The following is a 19,776-nucleotide window of genomic DNA, read 5'->3' on the forward strand; positions in this document are numbered from 1 at the left end:
CCATATGTGAATTGATCATCCCCCATCTATCTTCAGAGTTCGGACTGTTAGGTGACCTAAACTAGGACATGCTTAATAACACCCCGGCCGTACTACAATCTAAGCGAGATGCCCTCAATCTCACACAAATTATCAAGGAACCTACCAGGTACAACCCTAAATCCGTAAACATGGGCGCCCTCTTAGATATCATCCTGTCTTCAACAGGGATCTCAGCAATCACTGCCTCATTGCCTGCGTGCGTAATGGGTCCGCGGTCAAACGACCACCCCTCATCACTGGCAAACGACCACCCCTCATCACTGTCAAACACTCCCTAAAACACTCCAGGGAGCAGGCCTGGTTCGGGTATCCTGGAAGGATATTGACCTCATCCCGTCAGTAGAGGATGTCTGGTTGCTCTTTAAAAGTGCTTTCCTCTCCATCTTAAATAAGCATGCCCCATTCAAAAAAATGTAGAACTAAGAACAGATATATCCCTTGGTTCACCCCAGACTTGACTGCCCTTGACCAGCACAAAAACATCCTGTGGCGTTCTGCATTAGCATCGAATAGCCCCCGCGATATGCAACTTTTCAGGGAAGTCAGGAACCAATATACATAGTCAGTTAGGAAAGCTAAGGCTAGCTTTTTCAAAACAGAAATTTGCTTTCTGTAGCACTAATTCCAAAAAGTTTTGGGACACTAAGTCCATGGAGAATAAGAGCACCTCCTGGCTCCACCTGGCTACCCCTATCCCGGCCAACATCTCAGCACACCCTGCAACAACTTGCCCATACCACCCCCCCACTTCTCCTTCACCCAAATCCAGACAGCTGATGTTCTGAAAGAGTTGCAAAATTTGGATCCCTACAAATCAGCTGGGCTAGACAATCTGGACCCTCTCTTTCTAACATGATCAGCCGAAATTGTTGCAACCCCAATTACTAGCCTATTCAAACTCTCTTTTGTATCGTCTGAGATTCCCAAAGATTGGAAAGCTGCCGCAGTCATCCCCCTCTTCAAAGGGGGAGACACTCTAGACCCAAACTGTTATAGACCTATTTCTATCCTGCCCTGCCTTTCTAAAATCTTTGAAAGCCAAGTTAATAAACAGATCACCGACCATTTCGAATCCCACCGTACCTTCTCCACTATGCAATCTGGTTTCCGAGCTGGTCATGGGTGCACCTCAGCCACACTCAAGGTCCTAAACTATATCATAACCTCCACAGTACTGTGCAGCCGTCTTCATCAACCTGGCCAAGGCATTCGACTCTGTCAATCTCCGCATTCTTATCGGCAGACTCAATAGCCTTGGCTTCTCAAATGACTGCCTCGCCTGGTTCACCAACTACTCCTCAGATAGAGTTCAGTGTGTCAAATCGGAGGGCCTGTTGTCCGAACCTTTGGCAGTCTCTATGGGGGTGCCACAGGGTTCAATTCTCGGGCCGACTCTTTTCTCTGTATATATCAATGATGTCGCTCTTGCTGCTGGTGATTCTCTGATCCACCTCTACGCAGACGACACCATTCTGTATACATCTGACCCTTCTTTGGACACTGTGCTAACAAACCTCCAAACGAGCTTCAACACCATACAACACTCCTTTCGTGGCCTCCAACTGCTTTTAAATGCTAGTAAAACTAAGTGCATGCTCTTCAACCGATTGCTGCCCGCACCCTCCCGCCCGACTAGCATCACTACTCTGGACGGTTCTGACCTTGAATACGTGGACAACTACAAATACCTAGGTGTCTGGGTAGACTCCTTCCAGACTCACAAGCATCTCCAATCCAAAATTAAGAATCGGCTTCCTATTTCGCAACGAAGCCTCCTTTACTCATGCCACTAAACATACCCTCATAAAACTGACTATCCTACCGATCCTTGACTTCGGCGATGTCATTTACAAAATATCTCCCAACACTCTACTCGGCAAACTGGATGTAGTCTATCACAGTGCCATCCGTTTTATCACCAAAGCCCCTTATACTACCTACCACTGCAACCTGTATGCTCTCGTTGGCTGGCCCTCACTACATATCCGTCGCCAAACCCACTGGCTCCAGGTCATCTATAAGTATCTGCTAGGTAAAGCCCCGCCTTATCTCAGCTCGCTGGTCACCATAGCAGCACCCACCTGTAGCACACGCTCCAGCAGGTATATTTCACTGGTCACCCCCAAAGCCAATTCCTCCTTTGGCTGCCTTTCCTTCCAGTTCTCTGCTGCCAATGACTGTAACGAATTGCAAAAATCACTGAAGCTGGAGTCTTATATCTCCCTCTAACTTTAAGCATCAGCTGTCAGAGCAGCTTATTGATCACTGTACCTGTACACAGCCAATCTGTAAATAGCACACCCAACTACCTCAACCCCATATTATTACTTTCCCCCTTGCTCTTTTGCACCCCAGTATCTCTACTTGCACATCATCATCTGCACATCTATCACTCCAGTGTTAATGCTAAATTGTAATTATTTAGCCTCTATGGCCTATTTATTGCCTACCTCCCTACTCTTCTACATTTGCACACACAGTATATAGATTTTTAAATCTTTCAGTTTTTCTATTGTGTTATTGACTGTACATTTGTTTATGTGTAACGCTGTATTGTTGTTTTTGTCGCATTGCTTTGCTTTATCTTAGCCAGGTTGCAGTTGTAAATGAGAACTTGTTCTCAACTGGCCTACCTGGTTAAATAAAGGTGAAATATATATATATATTTTTAAACCCTGAGGGGGGCTGAAACTGTGGACATATTTAAAAGAGATCTTAAAACACACCTTTTTAGCTTTGCTTTCCCTCAGGGTGCTTTTTCAGTCGTTCAGTTTTTATTGTTATTCTTGAGTTTAAAATCATTTTATGTTTGTTATTTCAGTTTTTATTTTCAATTTTTTTATTAGTTTGTTTTCCTGTGAAGCACATTGTGTTGCATTCCATGTCTGAAATGTGCTGTAGAAATAAAGCTTGATTTTATTATAGTCTCTGAGCTCTCTGTGTGAATATGTGAATGAGAGACACCAGTCTCTCTCCTCAGGTTGTGTGTGTGTGCGCGTGCGTGCGTGGAGAGGCTCTGTCTAGACACCATGGTAACAGGACACAACCCCTTATTAGCGTGTCTTTCCTCTGCCTCCTCACCCATGGCCAATACACACACACACTGTTCTATCCTATTCAGTTTCTATACCCCTCGAAGTGGACGTTTTAGGTTGAATACTTGTCAATAGCCAGACACTAATTGTCTATTACAATTATTTAATAAAGTTCATATTGAAACTGCTGCTCTAGAACAGTTTATTATTTGTGTCATCCTGTTTTATTTTTACTTGCAAATAATGCAAAGTTATTTCTTTATTGCCAAATGGTTCTTGGTTAAAGGCTTATTTAAGCAATAAGGCCTGAGTGGGTGAGGCCAATGTACCACAGCAAAGGGATGTTTTTTTATTTATTTAACTAGGCAATGACGGCCTACCCCGGACAAACCCGGACGATGCAGGGTCAATTGTGCGCTTCCCTATGGGACTCCCAATCACAGCCGGTTGGGATACAGCCTGGAATCAAACCAGGGTCTGTTATGATGCCTCTAGCACTGAGATGCAGTGCCTTAGACTGCTGCGCCACTCGGGAGCTGTTCTTATGCACGACGAAACAGGGTTTAAAATGAACTATATACTTCCTTTTTCATACTTCCTTTTCCAAAAGGTCATTCTACAAGGCTGCAGACAAGTTACAGACGAGTTGAATCAGACGAGTTGAATCAGACGAGTTGAAAGAGAGAGATGGAGTTATCTCTAAGATGAAAGGAAAGGAGAGCAGGTACCAGTCTATACAGTTGAAGTCGGAAGTTTACATACACCTTAGCCAAATACATTTAAACTCAGTTTTTCACAATTTCTGACATTTAATCCTAGTAAAAATTCCATGTCTTACGTCAGTTAGGATCACCACTTTATTTTAAGAATGTGAAATGTCAGAATAATAGTAGAGAGAATGATATATTTCAGCTTTTATTTGTTTCATCACATTCCCAGTGGGTCAGAAGTTTACATACACTCAATTAGTATTTGGTAGCATTGCCTTTAAATTGTTTAACTTGGGTCAAACGTTTCGGGTAGTCTTCCACAAGCTTCCCACAATCAGTTGGGTGAATTTTGGCTCATTCCTCCTGACAGAGCTGGTGTAACTGAGTCAGGTTTGTAGGCCTCCTTGCTCGCACACGCTTTTTCAGTTCTGCCCACACATTTTGTATAGGATTGAGGTCAGGGCTTTGTGATGGCCACTCCAATACCTTGACTTTGTTGTCCTTAAGCCATTTCGCCACAACTTTGGAAGTACGCTTGGGGTCATTGTCCATTTGGAAGACCCATTTGTGACCACATTTTAACTTCCTGACTGATGTCTTGAGATGTTGCTTCAATATATTCGCATAATTTTCCTCCCTCATGATGCCATCTATTTTGTGAAGTGCACCATTCCCTCCTGCAGCAAAACACCCCCACAACATGATGCTGCCACACCTGTGCTTCATGGTTGGCATGGTGTTCTTCTGCTTGCAAGCGTCCCCCTTTTTCCTCCAAACATAACGATGGTCATAATGGCCAAACAGTTATATTTTTGTTTCATCAGACCAGAGGACATTTCTCCAAAAAGTACGATCTTTGTCCCCATGTGCAGTTGCAAACTGTAGTCTGGCTTTTTTATGGTGGTTTTGGAGCAGTGGCTTCTTCCTTGCTGAGCGGCCATTCGGGTTATGTCGATATAGGACTCGTTTTACTGTGGATATAGATACTTTTGTACCTGTTTCCTCCAGTATCTTCACAAGGTCCTCTGCTGTTGTTCTGGGATTGATTTGCATTTTTCGCACCAAAGTACGTTCATCTCTAGAAGACAGAATGCATCTCCTTCCTGAGTGGTATGACGGCTGCGTGGTCCCATGGTGTTTATACTTGTGTACTATTGTTTGTACAGATGAACGTGGTACGTTCAGGCGTTTGGAAATTGCTCCCAAGGATGAACCAGACTTGTGGAGCTCTACAATTTCTTTCTGAGGTCTTGGCTGATTTCGTTCGATTTTCCCAAAGATGCACTGAGTTTGAAGGTAGGCCTTGAAATACATCGACAGGTACACCTCCAATTGACTCAAATGATGTCAATTTTGCTATCAGAAGCTTCTAAAGCCATGACATCATTTTCTGGAATTTTCCAAGCTGTTTAAAGGCAAAGTCAACTTAGTGTATTTAAACTTCTGACCCACTGGAATTGTAATATAGTGAATTATAAATTAAATAATCTGTCTGTAAACAATTGTTGGAAAAATTACTTGTGTCATGCACAAAGTAGATGTCCTAATCGACTAGCCAAAACTATAGTTTGTTAACAATACATTTGTGGGGTGGTTGAAAAAATAGTTTTAATGTTAAACTTCTGACTTCAACTGTGAAACTGCAAGACCTCTTTTACTTTTCCCCGCTGACTATCTTTCTGTCTGTCTCTTCCTCCTCGTCCTATAGACAGTTGTGTGGAATCTCCTTCTTCTATTTCGTCTGTACAGCAGCCAGCGGATGAGGTGGGGAAGGAGGAAGAGAAGGGGGTAGGGGAGGTAGGATCTGAGGCTTTGATTCTGCTTCGCTCTTCAAGCTTCCAACAGATAAGATAGGCTGCAGAGAGATAAGGACAGCCTGCCTTCCTATCAGAGAGATAAGGACTCCCTGCCTTCCTATCAGTGGGATCTGGGCACACAGACAGACACAACATGCAGGGGGGGGGGGGGGGTCTCTCTCTCGGTTATCTCTCCAAAGGCAGGGTAAACATTAGTGAACACCCCACACTCCAAGACAATACCTGATCTTATGACTGTTGAGTCTGGGATTTAGGTTGATAACTTGTCCTTGCATGTTTTGTCATTTGTAGAAGGGTCTCTTGTATAATTGTATTAAGTTGACATGGTGCTCAGTTACATAATGCAAATGAATGATAGAGTTTGCGTTTAAGCAATAAGGCACAAAAGGCAATACTGTATCATGAATACAGTCACAGGTAAGGGGCGTTGTTCAGCCTGACGCAATAGCAGAGGGCCAGTCAACCCATTTACCCGTGACTGTATTCATGATACATGTGTGCCTAATTGCTTTTATAAAACTGTTACCAACATATTTACATAACAATGAATTACATATTTTCATTTAAACGTTAATTTGATAAGTCAATACATACAATTTTATTCTTCTTATTGACCTTATTTGCGATTTCATTTTTTCGACTGGCATTTACACTGAACAAAAAAAACACAACATGTAAAGTTGTTCCATACGCCAAGATAATCCATTCACCTGACAGGTGTGGCATATCAAGAAGCTGATTAAACAGCATGATCATTACACAGGTGCACCTTGTGCTGGGGGACAATAAAAGGCCACTCTAAAATCTGCAGTTTTGTCACACAACACAGTCACAGATGTCTAAAGTTTTGAGGGAGCATGCGATTGGCATGCTAAATGCAGGAATGTTTTGGTATGGGCAGGCATAAGCTACGGACAACGAACACAATTGCATTTTATCTACATTTACATTTAACATTTAAGTCATTTAGCAGACGCTCTTATCCAGAGCGACTTACAAATTACAATTTGAATGCACAGAGATACTGTGCCATTCATCTGCCGCCATCACCTCATGTTTCAGCATGATAATGCACAGCCCCATGACGCAAGGCTCTGTACACAATTCCTGGAAGCTGAAAATGTTCCAGTTCTTCTATGGCCTACATACTCAGCAGACTTGTCACCCATTGAGCATGTTTGGGTTGCTCTGGATCAACGTGTATGACAGTGTGTTCCAGTTCCCGCCAATATCCAGCAACTTCTCACAGCCATTGAAGAGGAGTGGGACAACATTCCACAGGCCACAATCAACAGCCTGATCAACTCTATGTGAAGGAGATGTGTCGCACTGCATGAGGCAAATGGTGGTCACACCAGATACTGATTGGTTTTCTGATCCACGCCCCTACTTTTATTTTTAAAGTTTTCTGTGACAAACAAACACGTATCTGTATTCCCAGTCATGTGAAATCCATAGATTAGTGTCTATTTTATTTATTTAATGATTTCCTTATATGAAGTGTAACTCATAAAATCTTTGAAATTGTTGCATGTTGCGTTTATATTTTTGTTCAGTATACTTGGATATGTCCATGATAATGACATTGATGTGTGATTTCGACTAGCTCAGAAAAAGTATTCTGGGCACCATCCACTCTAACTATGGTTCTAAGATCGAAATTCAAAAGTGAAACATTGATTCCGAGGTCAGGCAGGCAAACAGCTAGGCTTATATTAACCCTCGCTGTACCAGACTAAATGCTTATATTAACCCCCGCTGTACCAAACGAAATGCTAGGCTTACATTAACCCCCCCGCTGTACCAAACTAAATGCTAGGCTTATATTAACCCTCGCTGTACCAAACTAAATGCTTATATTAACCCTCGCTGTACCAGACTAAATGCTTATGTTAACCACCGCTGTACCAAACTAAATGCTTATATTAACCCCCGCTGTACCAAACTAAATGCTAGGCTTACATTAACCCCCCCCCCCGCTGTATCAAACTAAATGCTAGGCTTATATTAACCCACGCTGTACCAAACTAAATGCTAGGCTTACATTAACCCCCCCGCTGTACCAAACTAAATGCTAGGCTTACATTAACCCTCGCTGTACCAGACTAAATGCTTATATTAACCACCCCGCTGTACCAAACTACATGCTTATATTAACCCCCGCTGTACCAAACTAAATGCTTACATTAACCCCCCCCGCTGTACCAAACTAAATGCTAGGCTTATATTAACCCCCGCTGTACCAAACTAAATGCTAGGCTTTCATTAACCCCCCCCGCTGTACCAAACTAAATGCTTATATTAACCCCCGCTGTACCAGACTACATGCTTATATTAACCCCCGCTGTACCAAACTAAATGCTTATATTAACCCCCGCTGTACCAAACTAAATGCTAGGTTTATATTAACCCCTGCTGTACCAAACTAAATGCTTATATTAACCCCCGCTGTACCAAACTAAATGCTTATATTAACCCCCGCTGTACCAAACTAAATGCTTATATTAACCCCCGCTGTACCAGACTAAATGCTTATATTAACCCCCGCTGTACCAAACTAAATGCTTATATTAACCCCCACTGTACCAAACTAAATGCTAGGCTTACATTAACCCCCCCCGCTGTACCAAACTAAATGCTTATATTAACCCCCGCTGTACCAGACTAAATGCTTATATTAATGAATGCACAGAGATACTGTGCCATTCATCTGCCGCCATCACCTCATGTTTCAGCATGATAATGCACGGCCCCATGACGCAAGGCTCTGTACACAATTCCTGGAAGCTGAAAATGTACCAAACGAAATGCTTATATTAACCCCCGCTGTACCAGACTACATTCTTGGGTTGATCAGATCCTCCTCTCCACCCTCTCCGAGCTGGGCATCTCCGGCAAGGTCCACGCTTGGATTGCGTCCTACCTGACAGGTCGCTCCTACCAGGTGGCGTGGCGAGAATCTGTCTCCGCACCACGTGCTCTCACCACTGGTGTCCCCCAGGGCTCTGTTCTAGGCCCTCTCCTATTCTCGCTATACACCAAGTCACTTGGCTCTGTCATATCCTCACATGGTCTCTCCTATCATTGCTATGCAGACGACACACAATTAATCTTCTCCTTTCCCCCCTCTGATAACCAGGTGGTGAATCGCATCTCTGCATGTCTGGCAGACATATCAGTGTGGATGACGGATCACCACCTCAAGCTGAACCTCGGCAAGACGGAGCTGCTCTTCCTCCCGGGGAAGGACTGCCCGTTCCATGATCTCGCCATCACGGTTGACAACTCCATTGTGTCCTCCTCCCAGAGTGCTAAGAACCTTGGCGTGATCCTGGACAACACCCTGTCGTTCTCAACTAACATCAAGGCGGTGACCCGTTCCTGTAGGTTCATGCTCTACAACATTCGCAGAGTACGACCCTGCCTCACGCAGGAAGCGGCGCAGGTCCTAATCCAGGCACTTGTCATCTCCCGTCTGGATTACTGCAACTCGCTGTTGGCTGGGCTCCCTGCCTGTGCCATTAAACCCCTACAACTCATCCAGAACGCCGCAGCCCGTCTGGTGTTCAACTTTCCCAAGTTCTCTCACGTCACCCCGCTCCTCCGCTCTCTCCACTGGCTTCCAGTTGAAGCTCGCATCCGCTACAAGACCATGGTGCTTGCCTACGGAGCTGTGAGGGGAACGGCACCTCCGTACCTTCAGGCTCTGATCAGGCCCTACACCCAAACAAGGGCACTGCGTTCATCCACCTCTGGCCTGCTCGCCTCCCTACCTCTGAGGAAGTACAGTTCCCGCTCAGCCCAGTCAAAACTGTTCGCTGCTCTGGCACCCCAATGGTGGAACAAACTCTCTCACGACGCCAGGTCAGCGGAGTCAATCACCACCTTCCGGAGACACCTGAAACCCCACCTCTTTAAGGAATACCTAGGATAGGATAAAGTAATCCTTCTAACCCCCCCCCTAAAAGAGTTAGATGCACTATTGTAAAGTGGTTGTTCCACTGGATATCATAAGGTGAATGCACCAATTTGTAAGTCGCTCTGGATAAGAGCGTCTGCTAAATGACTTAAATGTAAATGTAAATGTACCAAACTAAATGCTTATATTAACCTCCGCTGTACCAAACTAAATGCTTATATTAACCCCCGCTGTACCAAACTAAATGCTTATATTAACCCCCGCTGTACCAAACTAAATGCTAGGTTTATATTAACCCCCGCTGTACCAAACTAAATGCTTATATTAACTTCCGCTGTACCAAACTATATGTCTATATTAACCCCCACTGTACCAAACTAAATGTTTATATTAACCCCCGCTGTACCAAACTATATGTCTATATTAACCCCCACTGTACCAAACTAAATGCTTATATTAACCCACGCTGTACCAAACTAAATGTTTATATTAACCCCCGCTGTACCAAACTAAATGCTAGGCTTATATTAACCCCTGCTGTACCAAACTAAATGCTAGGCTTATGTTAACCCCTATGTACCAAACTAAATGCTAGGCTTATATTAACCTCCGCTGTACTAAACTAAATGCTTATATTAACCCTCGCTGTACCAAACTAAATGCTAGGTTTATATTAACCCACGCTGTACCAAACTAAATGCTCATATTAACCACCGCTGTACCAAACTAAATGCTAGGCTTATATTAACCCACGCTGTACCAAACTAAATGCTTATATTAACCCCCGCTGTACCAAACTAAATGCTAGGTTTATATTAACCCACGCTGTACCAAACTAAATGCTCATATTAACCCTCGCTGTACCAAACTAAATGCTAGGTTTATATTAACCCACGCTGTACCAAACTAAATGCTAGGCTTATATTAACCCCTGCTGTACCAAACTAAATGCTTATATTAACTTCCGCTGTACCAAACTATATGTCTATATTAACCCCCACTGTACCAAACTAAATGTTTATATTAACCCCCGCTGTACCAAACTATATGTCTATATTAACCCCCACTGTACCAAATTAAATGCTTATATTAACCCACGCTGTACCAAACTAAATATTTATATTAACCCCCGCTGTACCAAACTAAATGCTAGGCTTATATTAACCCCTGCTGTACCAAACTAAATGCTAGGCTTATGTTAACCCCTATGTACCAAACTAAATGCTAGGCTTATATTAACCTCCGCTGTACCAAACTAAATGCTTATATTAACCCTCGCTGTACCAAACTAAATGCTAGGTTTATATTAACCCACGCTGTACCAAACTAAATGCTCATATTAACCACCGCTGTACCAAACTAAATGCTAGGCTTATATTAACCCACGCTGTACCAAACTAAATGCTTATATTAACCCCCGCTGTACCAAACTAAATGCTAGGTTTATATTAACCCACGCTGTACCAAACTAAATGCTCATATTAACCCTCGCTGTACCAAACTAAATGCTAGGTTTATATTAACCCACGCTGTACCAAACTAAATGCTTATATTAACCCCCGCTGTACCAAACTAAATGCTTATATTAACCCCCGCTGTACCAAACTAAATGCTTATATTAACCCCCGCTGTACCAAACTAAATGCTTATATTAACCCCCACTGTACCAAACTAAATGCTTATATTAACCCCCGCTGTACCAAACTAAATGCTTATATTAACCCCCGCTGTACCAAACTAAATGCTTATATTAACCCCCGCTGTACCAAACTAAATGCTCATATTAACCCCCACTGTACCAAACTAAATGCTAGGCTCATATTAACCCCCGCTGTACCAAACTAAATGATTATATTAACCCCCGCTGTACCAAACTAAATGCTAGGCTTATATTAACCCCTGCTGTACCAAACTAAATGCTAGGCTTATATTAACCCCCGCTGTACCAAACTAAATTATCATATTAACCCCCTGCTGTACCAAACTAAATGCTAGGCTTATATTAACCCCCGCTGTACCAAACTAAATGATCATATTAACCCCCGCTGTACCAAACTAAATGCTAGGCTTATATTAACCCCTGCTGTACCAAACTAAATGCTTATATTAACCTCTATGTACCAAACTAAATGCTAGGCTTATATTAACCCCTGCTGTACCAAACTAAATGCTTATATTAACCCCCGCTGTACCAAACTAAATGCTAGGCTTATATTAACCCCTGCTGTACCAAACTAAATGCTTATATTAACCTCTATGTACCAAACTAAATGCTAGGCTTATATTAACCTCCGCTGTGCCAAACTAAATGCTTATATTAACCCTTGCTGTACCAAACTAAATGCTTATATAAACCCCTATGTACCAAACTAAATGCTAGGCTTATATTAACCCTCACTGTACCATGTTAGGCTGGAAGCAAGGGGAAATAATATGCGAGTTGAGATAAATACAATAAATTATTGGGACAGTAACTTGGATCAATTATCACTGGAGGCGCAGTGATAGGAACTGAGGAGGAACTGTTAGCAGGAATAGGTGTGTCTGTGACGGCCAATACAGCAAGGCATAGAACGCTGCTCGTCCAATCAGCATCCAGGATCCAGAAAACCAGTTGTATATATATATATATATTTAAAACATTGTCTGGTGCATTATAAATTCATAGGAATATAGTGTTATTTTGAGCGTCGTGTGGTATTGAAGTCTGTCTGTTGACGTTAAGCAAACTTGGATCACAATATGATTTAATTTGCATAAAGGCGTAAATATAATAATAATAAGGATGGTATAGAGTAATAACATAACGTGTCTGAGATGTTGCTGTTTTTCATTTCATCGTCAGGGGTCGTGCATAACCAAAAAAATATTATTTCCAAACGGACTAGAGTTCCCTTAAGAAAATCCTAGAGGACCTTTAAGTGGCTAAAACCTTTTAACAACTTTAAAAATGGACTGTTATGACCTGTCAAGCCTAATCGAATACTATAGATCACAATTTTTTTGGCAGAGATAGTTTTACATTTGGTGCATAGGTTATTGCTACTATACACGTGCTGGAAAATGGTCATAAATATGAATTAAAGTATTTTTAAGTATGAAAATATGTACAGCTTTTGATGGGCACTTTCTACATATAAATCAATATGTCATCAACTTTATGATGACATAATTGTCCCCAAAGCCCCACCTCTCCTCTGCCTCTGTGCGCACTAACTGGGCGTGTACAGTGGCCACACGCACGCGTTTTACTACCTGCTAATGCCCGTTACCCAGAACAACTGTCACACACACGCGGCAGATACACAGCTCAACCGGTGGAATTTGGGAAACTTCAAGTTAAGAGGTCATTTCTTCTACGCAACTTTGGAAATATTTTATTTAAGAGTTAAATACACACACTAAAGTAAAATGGTTTCTTTCAGGGTAGTTTTTATTATTTTACCAGAAAACTTGGAATATAACGTTGACTTTTGACTGGGTCTGATTTGGACTTACCGAAGCGCTCAGAAGTACATTTACAGCCGGGCTGTCAACTTGATGTAGACTTTTCAGAACCAGAAATAATGAATAGGCGTACCAATTTTACCCAAAAAAATTTTGGATACTATTGCATAATGCGTAAATGATTTTATATTACTTTTAAAGGAGCTACTTAAGCTTCTTTCAGTGAGAACAAGGAGCGCATTTGAAGAGTGTTTTACGCGCAAAAGATTGACAATATATTGGACATAGGATATTATTGAAACGGCAGGTCAGAGACAATCTGACTAAAAACTGGACATACAATGACAAGCTGTTGGTTTGCCTTTGTGGGGTTGTGGTGGAGCGCCTATTGCATGTTCCTTATTGCAGGTAGCAATTATTTATTCGATGGGAACAACGAGGTGCACCCGAGTTTCATTCACCGGCGGTTGCGGACACACGAAAAGAGAGAGATGCAGAAGGAGATCCTCTCCATCCTTGGACTTCCACACAGACCCAGACCTCATCTGTCACATGGAAAGTACAACTCCGCTCCGCTCTTCATGCTGGATCTTTACAATACGATATCCAGCGAGGAGAAAAACGACGTGGAGGGCATGTTGGAACAGTACCAGTCCATCTACACCACCCAAGGTCCCCGTTTAGCAAAACATCAGGAGAATGCCTTCCTAAATGACGCCGACATGGTGATGAGCTTTGTCAATCTGGGTAAGCCATACAATTATCGTTACAAATGTCATTTATTTAACCTTATAGTAATTTAACTCCATTTAGAGATAAAATAGGGGGCAAATCATGTAATAGTCGGACACATATGATCGTGCGTAAAAAGCAGTTTCGCGAACATTATGCTTCTCCAGTGGTTGAACAATAGATCGACATCCTATAATGTATTTGCAGACTACGTGTGAGTTACAGGTGTTCGGATGAGCCTGTATTGGGCGCGCTCTCACGAACCACGGAATGTTTTCCTCTGACCTCTTCTCAGTCCTCTTCAGTGATAAAACACTAAAACGATTAAATGTTTTTTTTAATACCGCGTTGCCTATGGACTTTACGCTCAATGATAATTTATGCACAGGGATAAATAGGTTAATTTAGTCCAAATGCTGAAGCCTGTTGTGAAATCGGTTCCATGATTCCATGTCTGAGGGATATAAATTGAAAACGTATCCATAGCAAACTATACTGAACAAAAATATAAACGCAACATGCAACAATTTCAACGATTTTAATGAGTTACAGTTCATATAAGGAAATCAGTCAATTGAAATAAGTTCATTATGCCCTAATATATGGATTTCACATGACTGGTCAGGGGCGCAGCCATGTGTGGGCCTGGGAGGGCATAGACCCACTCACTTGGGAGCCAGGCCCAGCCAGTCAGAATGAGTTTTTCCCCACAAAAGATTATTATTATTATTACAGACAGAAATACTCCACAGTTTCAACAGCTGTCCTGGTGGCTGGTCTCAGACGATCCCGCAAGGTGAAGAAGCCGGATGTGGAAGTCCCGGGGTGGCGTTCTTACATGTGGTCCTGGGTTGTGAGGCCGGCTGGATGTACTGCCAAATATTCAATTATCTGGCTACAGCTCTGGTGGACATTCTTGCAGTCAACGTGCCAATTTCATGCTCCCTGAAAACTTGAGACATATGTGGCTTTGTGTTGTGTGACAAAACTGCGCATTTTAGAGTGTCCTTTATTGTCCCCAGCACAAGATGCACCTGTATAATGATCATGCTGTTTAATCAGCTTCCTGATATGCCACACCTGTCAGGTGGATGGATTTTCTTGGCAAATGAAAAATGCTCACTAACAGGGATGTAATCAAATTTGTGCACATCATTTGAGAGAAATATGCTTTTTGTGCGTATGGAACATTTCTGCGATCTTTTATTTCAGCTCATGAAACATGGGGTCAACACTTTACATGTTGCGTTTATATTTTTGTTCAGTATAAATACAAGAATCAACAACCAGCACACTGGTATTTGTGTACGGCTATATTTGGCATTGGCCATAGGGTAAATCCATTTGAATTCAGTCATTTCTTGACCGCGTCCCTTTTGATTTAAAAAAAAATACTTTCCATACATGGAGAAGCGGCCCAATGGAGAGGCGGCCCAATGGAGAAGTGGCCCAATGGAGAGGCGGCCCAATGGAGAGGCGGCCCAATGGAGAAGTGGCCCAATGGAGAAGTGGCCCAATGGAGAGGCGGCCCAATGGAGAGGCGGCCCAATGGAGAAGCGGCCCAATGGAGAGGCGGCCCAATGGAGAGGCGGTCAGAATGTGACTTGTTGGACATGAATGCCAAAACATTCAGGAGATAAAGGTGCTCAAAGTTCACCCATTTTGCAAACCCCTCCAGACCATGAGACTTCATTTTCTTCTTCACAGGAAAAGATATACGGTTGAATTTTATATAATTTCGAAGCTTACAAACAAGGGTTGTCAAACAATTTGATAATTTCTTGAAAACTGACATTTTTTAAAAACCTTTATTGTCAATTAGCGTATCTAAAAACGCCTAAACTCAGATTTGTTTCATATTCACATATGTTGTAGCTTAGACCCTACTTTATATCATCTAAGGTTTTTGTTTTGTACCAGCCATAGGTTGAGAAATATCACGCTCTTGAATACAGGGTGGGCGTCCATTCAATCATAGAAATATGTTTCTTAGAATGGACCTATTCCTTCAGACCACTGCAATTTAGCTGGCTACACCATTGAAATTTAAATGTAATTAAAATACTACCACAAAGATGTCTGCCGGTTCACCCATCGTTGAATGTCAACTTAAATAGTTATTTCAATTTTATGATCTGTATTTCTATGATTTCAATAGGTTTCCTATAGAGGATTGACAGTATCATTTAAAACAACAGATGTTCCCATTCAAGTCAACCTTCTCTGATGTGTGGACCTCCAACCATCTTTGTGGTACCATTTGAAAGATTACAGTTTTATTACATTTATCAGCCAAAACATGACACCTTGTATTCAAGAGCAAGTTGTGTCTCAACCGATGGCAGGCACAACACAACAACCTCAAATAATGTAAAATAGGGTCTAAGCTACAACATATGTGAATATGGTATGGGTGTTGTATGCAAAAATAAGTCAACTTTAAGCAGCTTTTATCCAAAAAGTCCCTTTCTGACCACTTCTACAATGGGCAAATATGTATGGAAGGTTTTGTTCAAATCAAAAGGGGTACTGTCAAAAAGTGATTGAATTCAAATGGATTCACCCCATAGCCTACAAGTTACGGTTTAATGTGTAAACTGTGTTGCATTGTTTGTCGCTTTGCTAGATTTATTTAATTAAAACCCAGACAATAAAGAGATACTTTAATCATAATCGCTGTAACATAAAAGCCCATGGTCATTCCATCCATTAGCCTCGGGAGTGTTTACAGAGCCTGTCTAAACAGACTGCATGAAGATTAACAGACTCTCTGGCAGGGGTTGGAACCAGTTCAGGGAACATAACCGAAAACTGAAAAATATAGATTTTTGATTAGGAACGGAAGTGATCTGTAGTGTTCCGTAACAGAACCGTTATTTTAAAATCTTGAGAACAGGTTAATAATGTCATTTTTGGTTCCTAATGTCTAGTATGGGCTCCTGAGTGGCCCAGTGGTCTAAGACACTGCATCTCAGTGCAAGAGGTGTCACTACAGACCCTGGTTTGATTCCAGGCTTTATCACAACCAACCGGAATTGGGAGTCCCATAGGGCAGTGCACAATTGGCCCAGCGTCTTCCGGGTTTGGCCAGGGTAGGTTGTCATTGTAAATAGGAATTTGTTCTTAACTGACTTGCCTAGTTAAATGTAATTCAGTGAAGTTATAATGCTAATAATAGCCCAAACACATTTCATGATGTTCAGCGCTTCAAGCCATGCGCCATCTTCTTGCTCTCTAACCAATCAAACATGTAAACAACTAGTTTATGTGTTGCATAGCAAACTTCTCTATCCGGGCTAATGGGTTGAGTAAATTAATTAGCTATTTCCTAAAAACTGTTGATTTCACAGAAAAACTAGGAACTATATGAACTGTTCCTTTTTTGGGGTTTCGAACCGGTTCAGAACTTTCTTTTCTGGTCAGTACACTGGAATGGGATGAAAAAAAATAGGGGTTCTGAACAGAATGATTAGAATATAATTTTGGTTCCAACCCCTGCTCTCCTGTCAATGCTGCTAAGCTTGATGGATGACATTTTTTGAATATTGACATTATTGAAAATGAAAATACTATGAAAGTGTCATAAGAACGATTTCTTTAAAAGTATGTGGCTCTTGTCAAAGTTTTTTTGTACTCAAGCTTGCCAAGCTTGCCTAACCACAAAATTAAATAATCCACTGGGCAAAAACTGGTTGAATCAATGGTGTTTGCGTGGCATTTCAACTCCCCCAAAAATAAATTTGATGACGTTGAATCAACGTAGAAAACTGATTGGATTTGAAAAAAGTAATCAATGTAAGGGCATTTAATATTTTTTCACCCAACTTTTAACCTAAATCCAATGACATGGTGATTTTTTTGTTGTTGATTTCACGTTAGTTGACAACTCAACCAAATGTAAATCAAAACTAGACGTTGAACTGACGTCTGTCCCTAGTGGGAAGTGATGAGCTAAAAGTAAAGCATGTTACAAACTACACTGCAAGAGCTTCCTTATTTATCGTCCTCTGGAGTGTTCAACAGTGTAATTGTTAAATGTAGTGATGAAAACCAGATATTGCCGGCTGTTTTGTTCTCAAGTAACTACTGTGGGATAATGTTAATGATGTTTACATACTGCATTACTCATCTCATATGTATATACTGTATTCTATTCTACTGTATTTTAGTCAATGCCACTCCAACATTGCTCACTCTAAAATGTATATATTTATTAATTCCATTCTTTTACTTTTAGATTTGTGTGTATTGTTGTGAAATGTTAGATACTACTGCACTGTTGGAGCTAGGAACACAAGCATTTCGCTACACCCGCAATAACATCTGCTAAATATGTGTATGTGACCATTCAAATTTGATTTGATTTGATTTTGATTTGGGAGTGTCTTAAGTCGTTTCGATTCACAGTTAGTTTTGGTTTTGCTGCTCTTGCACATCTGCATATCCAATTCAATTAATCATCTCCGGTACATCAGTTCCCATCCAATACATAGTACCCAGGGATTAGGTTGCCATCCCAATAGAACACAGAGTCCTGCTACTTACTTACTGCCTTGGAGAAGATGGCTTCCTCCTTGAATGTGATTCTAATTAATACTAGACAGGCCAAGGCGCTCCGTCTGCTTTGCAAATAAACTATTGTACGACTACTGTGTGTCATCTGATTGGTTTGTAATGCTCAGTAGCTCAGTTTGACTGTTTCCTGACGGATGGCCGAGAAACATAGACTACAGGATGCCGCTTCCTGTCTGGGTGGTCTCGTTTCTTTAAAGCTTGCCTTTAGCATGTGTCTTGTATAGGGACAATCATCGGATCTGATAGGTGTTGGAAAGTGGTGATGGACCTTTACTTTTGCATTGTAGGCCTCAACTGATCCACTGTACACCAGCTCTACTGATAGAGGGCTCGCTGTGGGTTTTCCTATGGGAGTTCATGGATTTAGGAGTTCCTTAACTCTGCTACAGCATCTGTCTGTGGTAAGCAGACGCTCTGTTCCTCGTCAGTGATTCATAGTTAGGTCTTGTTTGGTCATCCGCTCGTTGAAAGTATCGCTCATGCCAACGACCCATATTGACTCATCACAAGTAAAAGGAAATAACTTAAATTAGGTTAACAGAAACATCCCTTCCTTTGCCTCCCCCTCATTCACTGAAACAGAGTGTTGATCATCGTCATCACTCTGTTTTCCTGGTCTGTACTCTGGTGTGTTACACTACATTATGTAGTGTGTCGCACCACCATACGAGCCACATGGTGTCACACCACCAACCCAGACTCGTCCTAATGCCCCGGTGTGTCGTAGCCACGGTTGGTCGGTCGGTCGGTGGCAGCGCTAATCAGCCTGAAGATGCTTTTGAAGATAACAGCTTCATTCCTGTGATAAAAAGAGGTCAACCAAGGCATTCCATTGAAGTGAGCTGTCATTTGGTCTCCTAGAAAGTGAATGGTTCACCTGCTCTGTGAAAGAAGTATTCTAAACCACAGATGTGTCAATTTCCTTTGAAAACTTCGAAGGGTTTTCTGACCAGAAGAGGAGAACATGGTCTAAAAACACGCACATAGTCAATTCGCTCTTCATTTAGGATATTTGAACTGGTTTAGTATGTGTGCTGCTGGAACTGGTTTAGTAATGTGTGCTGATGGAACTGGTTTAGTATGTGTGCTGCTGGAACTGGTTTAGTAATGTGTGCTGATGGAACTGGTTTAGTAATGTGTGCTGATGGAACTGGTTTAGTAATGTGTGCTGATGGAACTGGTTTAGTATGTGTGCTGCTGGAACTGGTTTAGTAATGTGTGCTGATGGAACTGGTTTAGTATGTGTGCTGCTGGAACTGGTTTAGTAATGTGTGCTGATGGAACTGGTTTAGTAATGTGTGCTGATGGAACTGGTTTAGTAATGTGTGCTGATGGAACTGGTTTAGTATGTGTGCTGCTGGAACTGGTTTAGTATGTGTGCTGATGGAACTGGTTTAGTATGTGTGCTGCTGGAACTGGTTTAGTATGTGGCTGCTGGAACTAGTTTAGTAATGTGTGCTGATGGAACTGGTTTAGTAATGTGTGCTGATGGAACTGGT

At 41.8% G+C, this 19,776-nt stretch overlaps 1 protein-coding gene across 2 annotated transcripts in view; it reads left to right on the forward strand.

Moving 5' to 3' along the window:
• The first annotated feature begins 13,169 nt into the window (after window positions 1–13,169).
• Window positions 13,170–19,776, forward strand: part of LOC139583326 (bone morphogenetic protein 7-like) — a 50,710-nt gene continuing 44,103 nt past the window's right edge. For both annotated transcript variants that reach the window (XM_071414285.1, XM_071414284.1), the window contains exon 1: window positions 13,170–13,717. In XM_071414285.1, coding sequence (XP_071270386.1) covers window positions 13,312–13,717 — 406 coding nt within the window. In that variant the 5' untranslated portion in view covers window positions 13,170–13,311. The remainder of the gene's footprint in view (window positions 13,718–19,776) is intronic.

Source organism: Salvelinus alpinus, chromosome 8 (genome assembly GCF_045679555.1).
Source record: "Salvelinus alpinus chromosome 8, SLU_Salpinus.1, whole genome shotgun sequence".
NCBI lineage: Eukaryota > Metazoa > Chordata > Actinopteri > Salmoniformes > Salmonidae > Salvelinus > Salvelinus alpinus.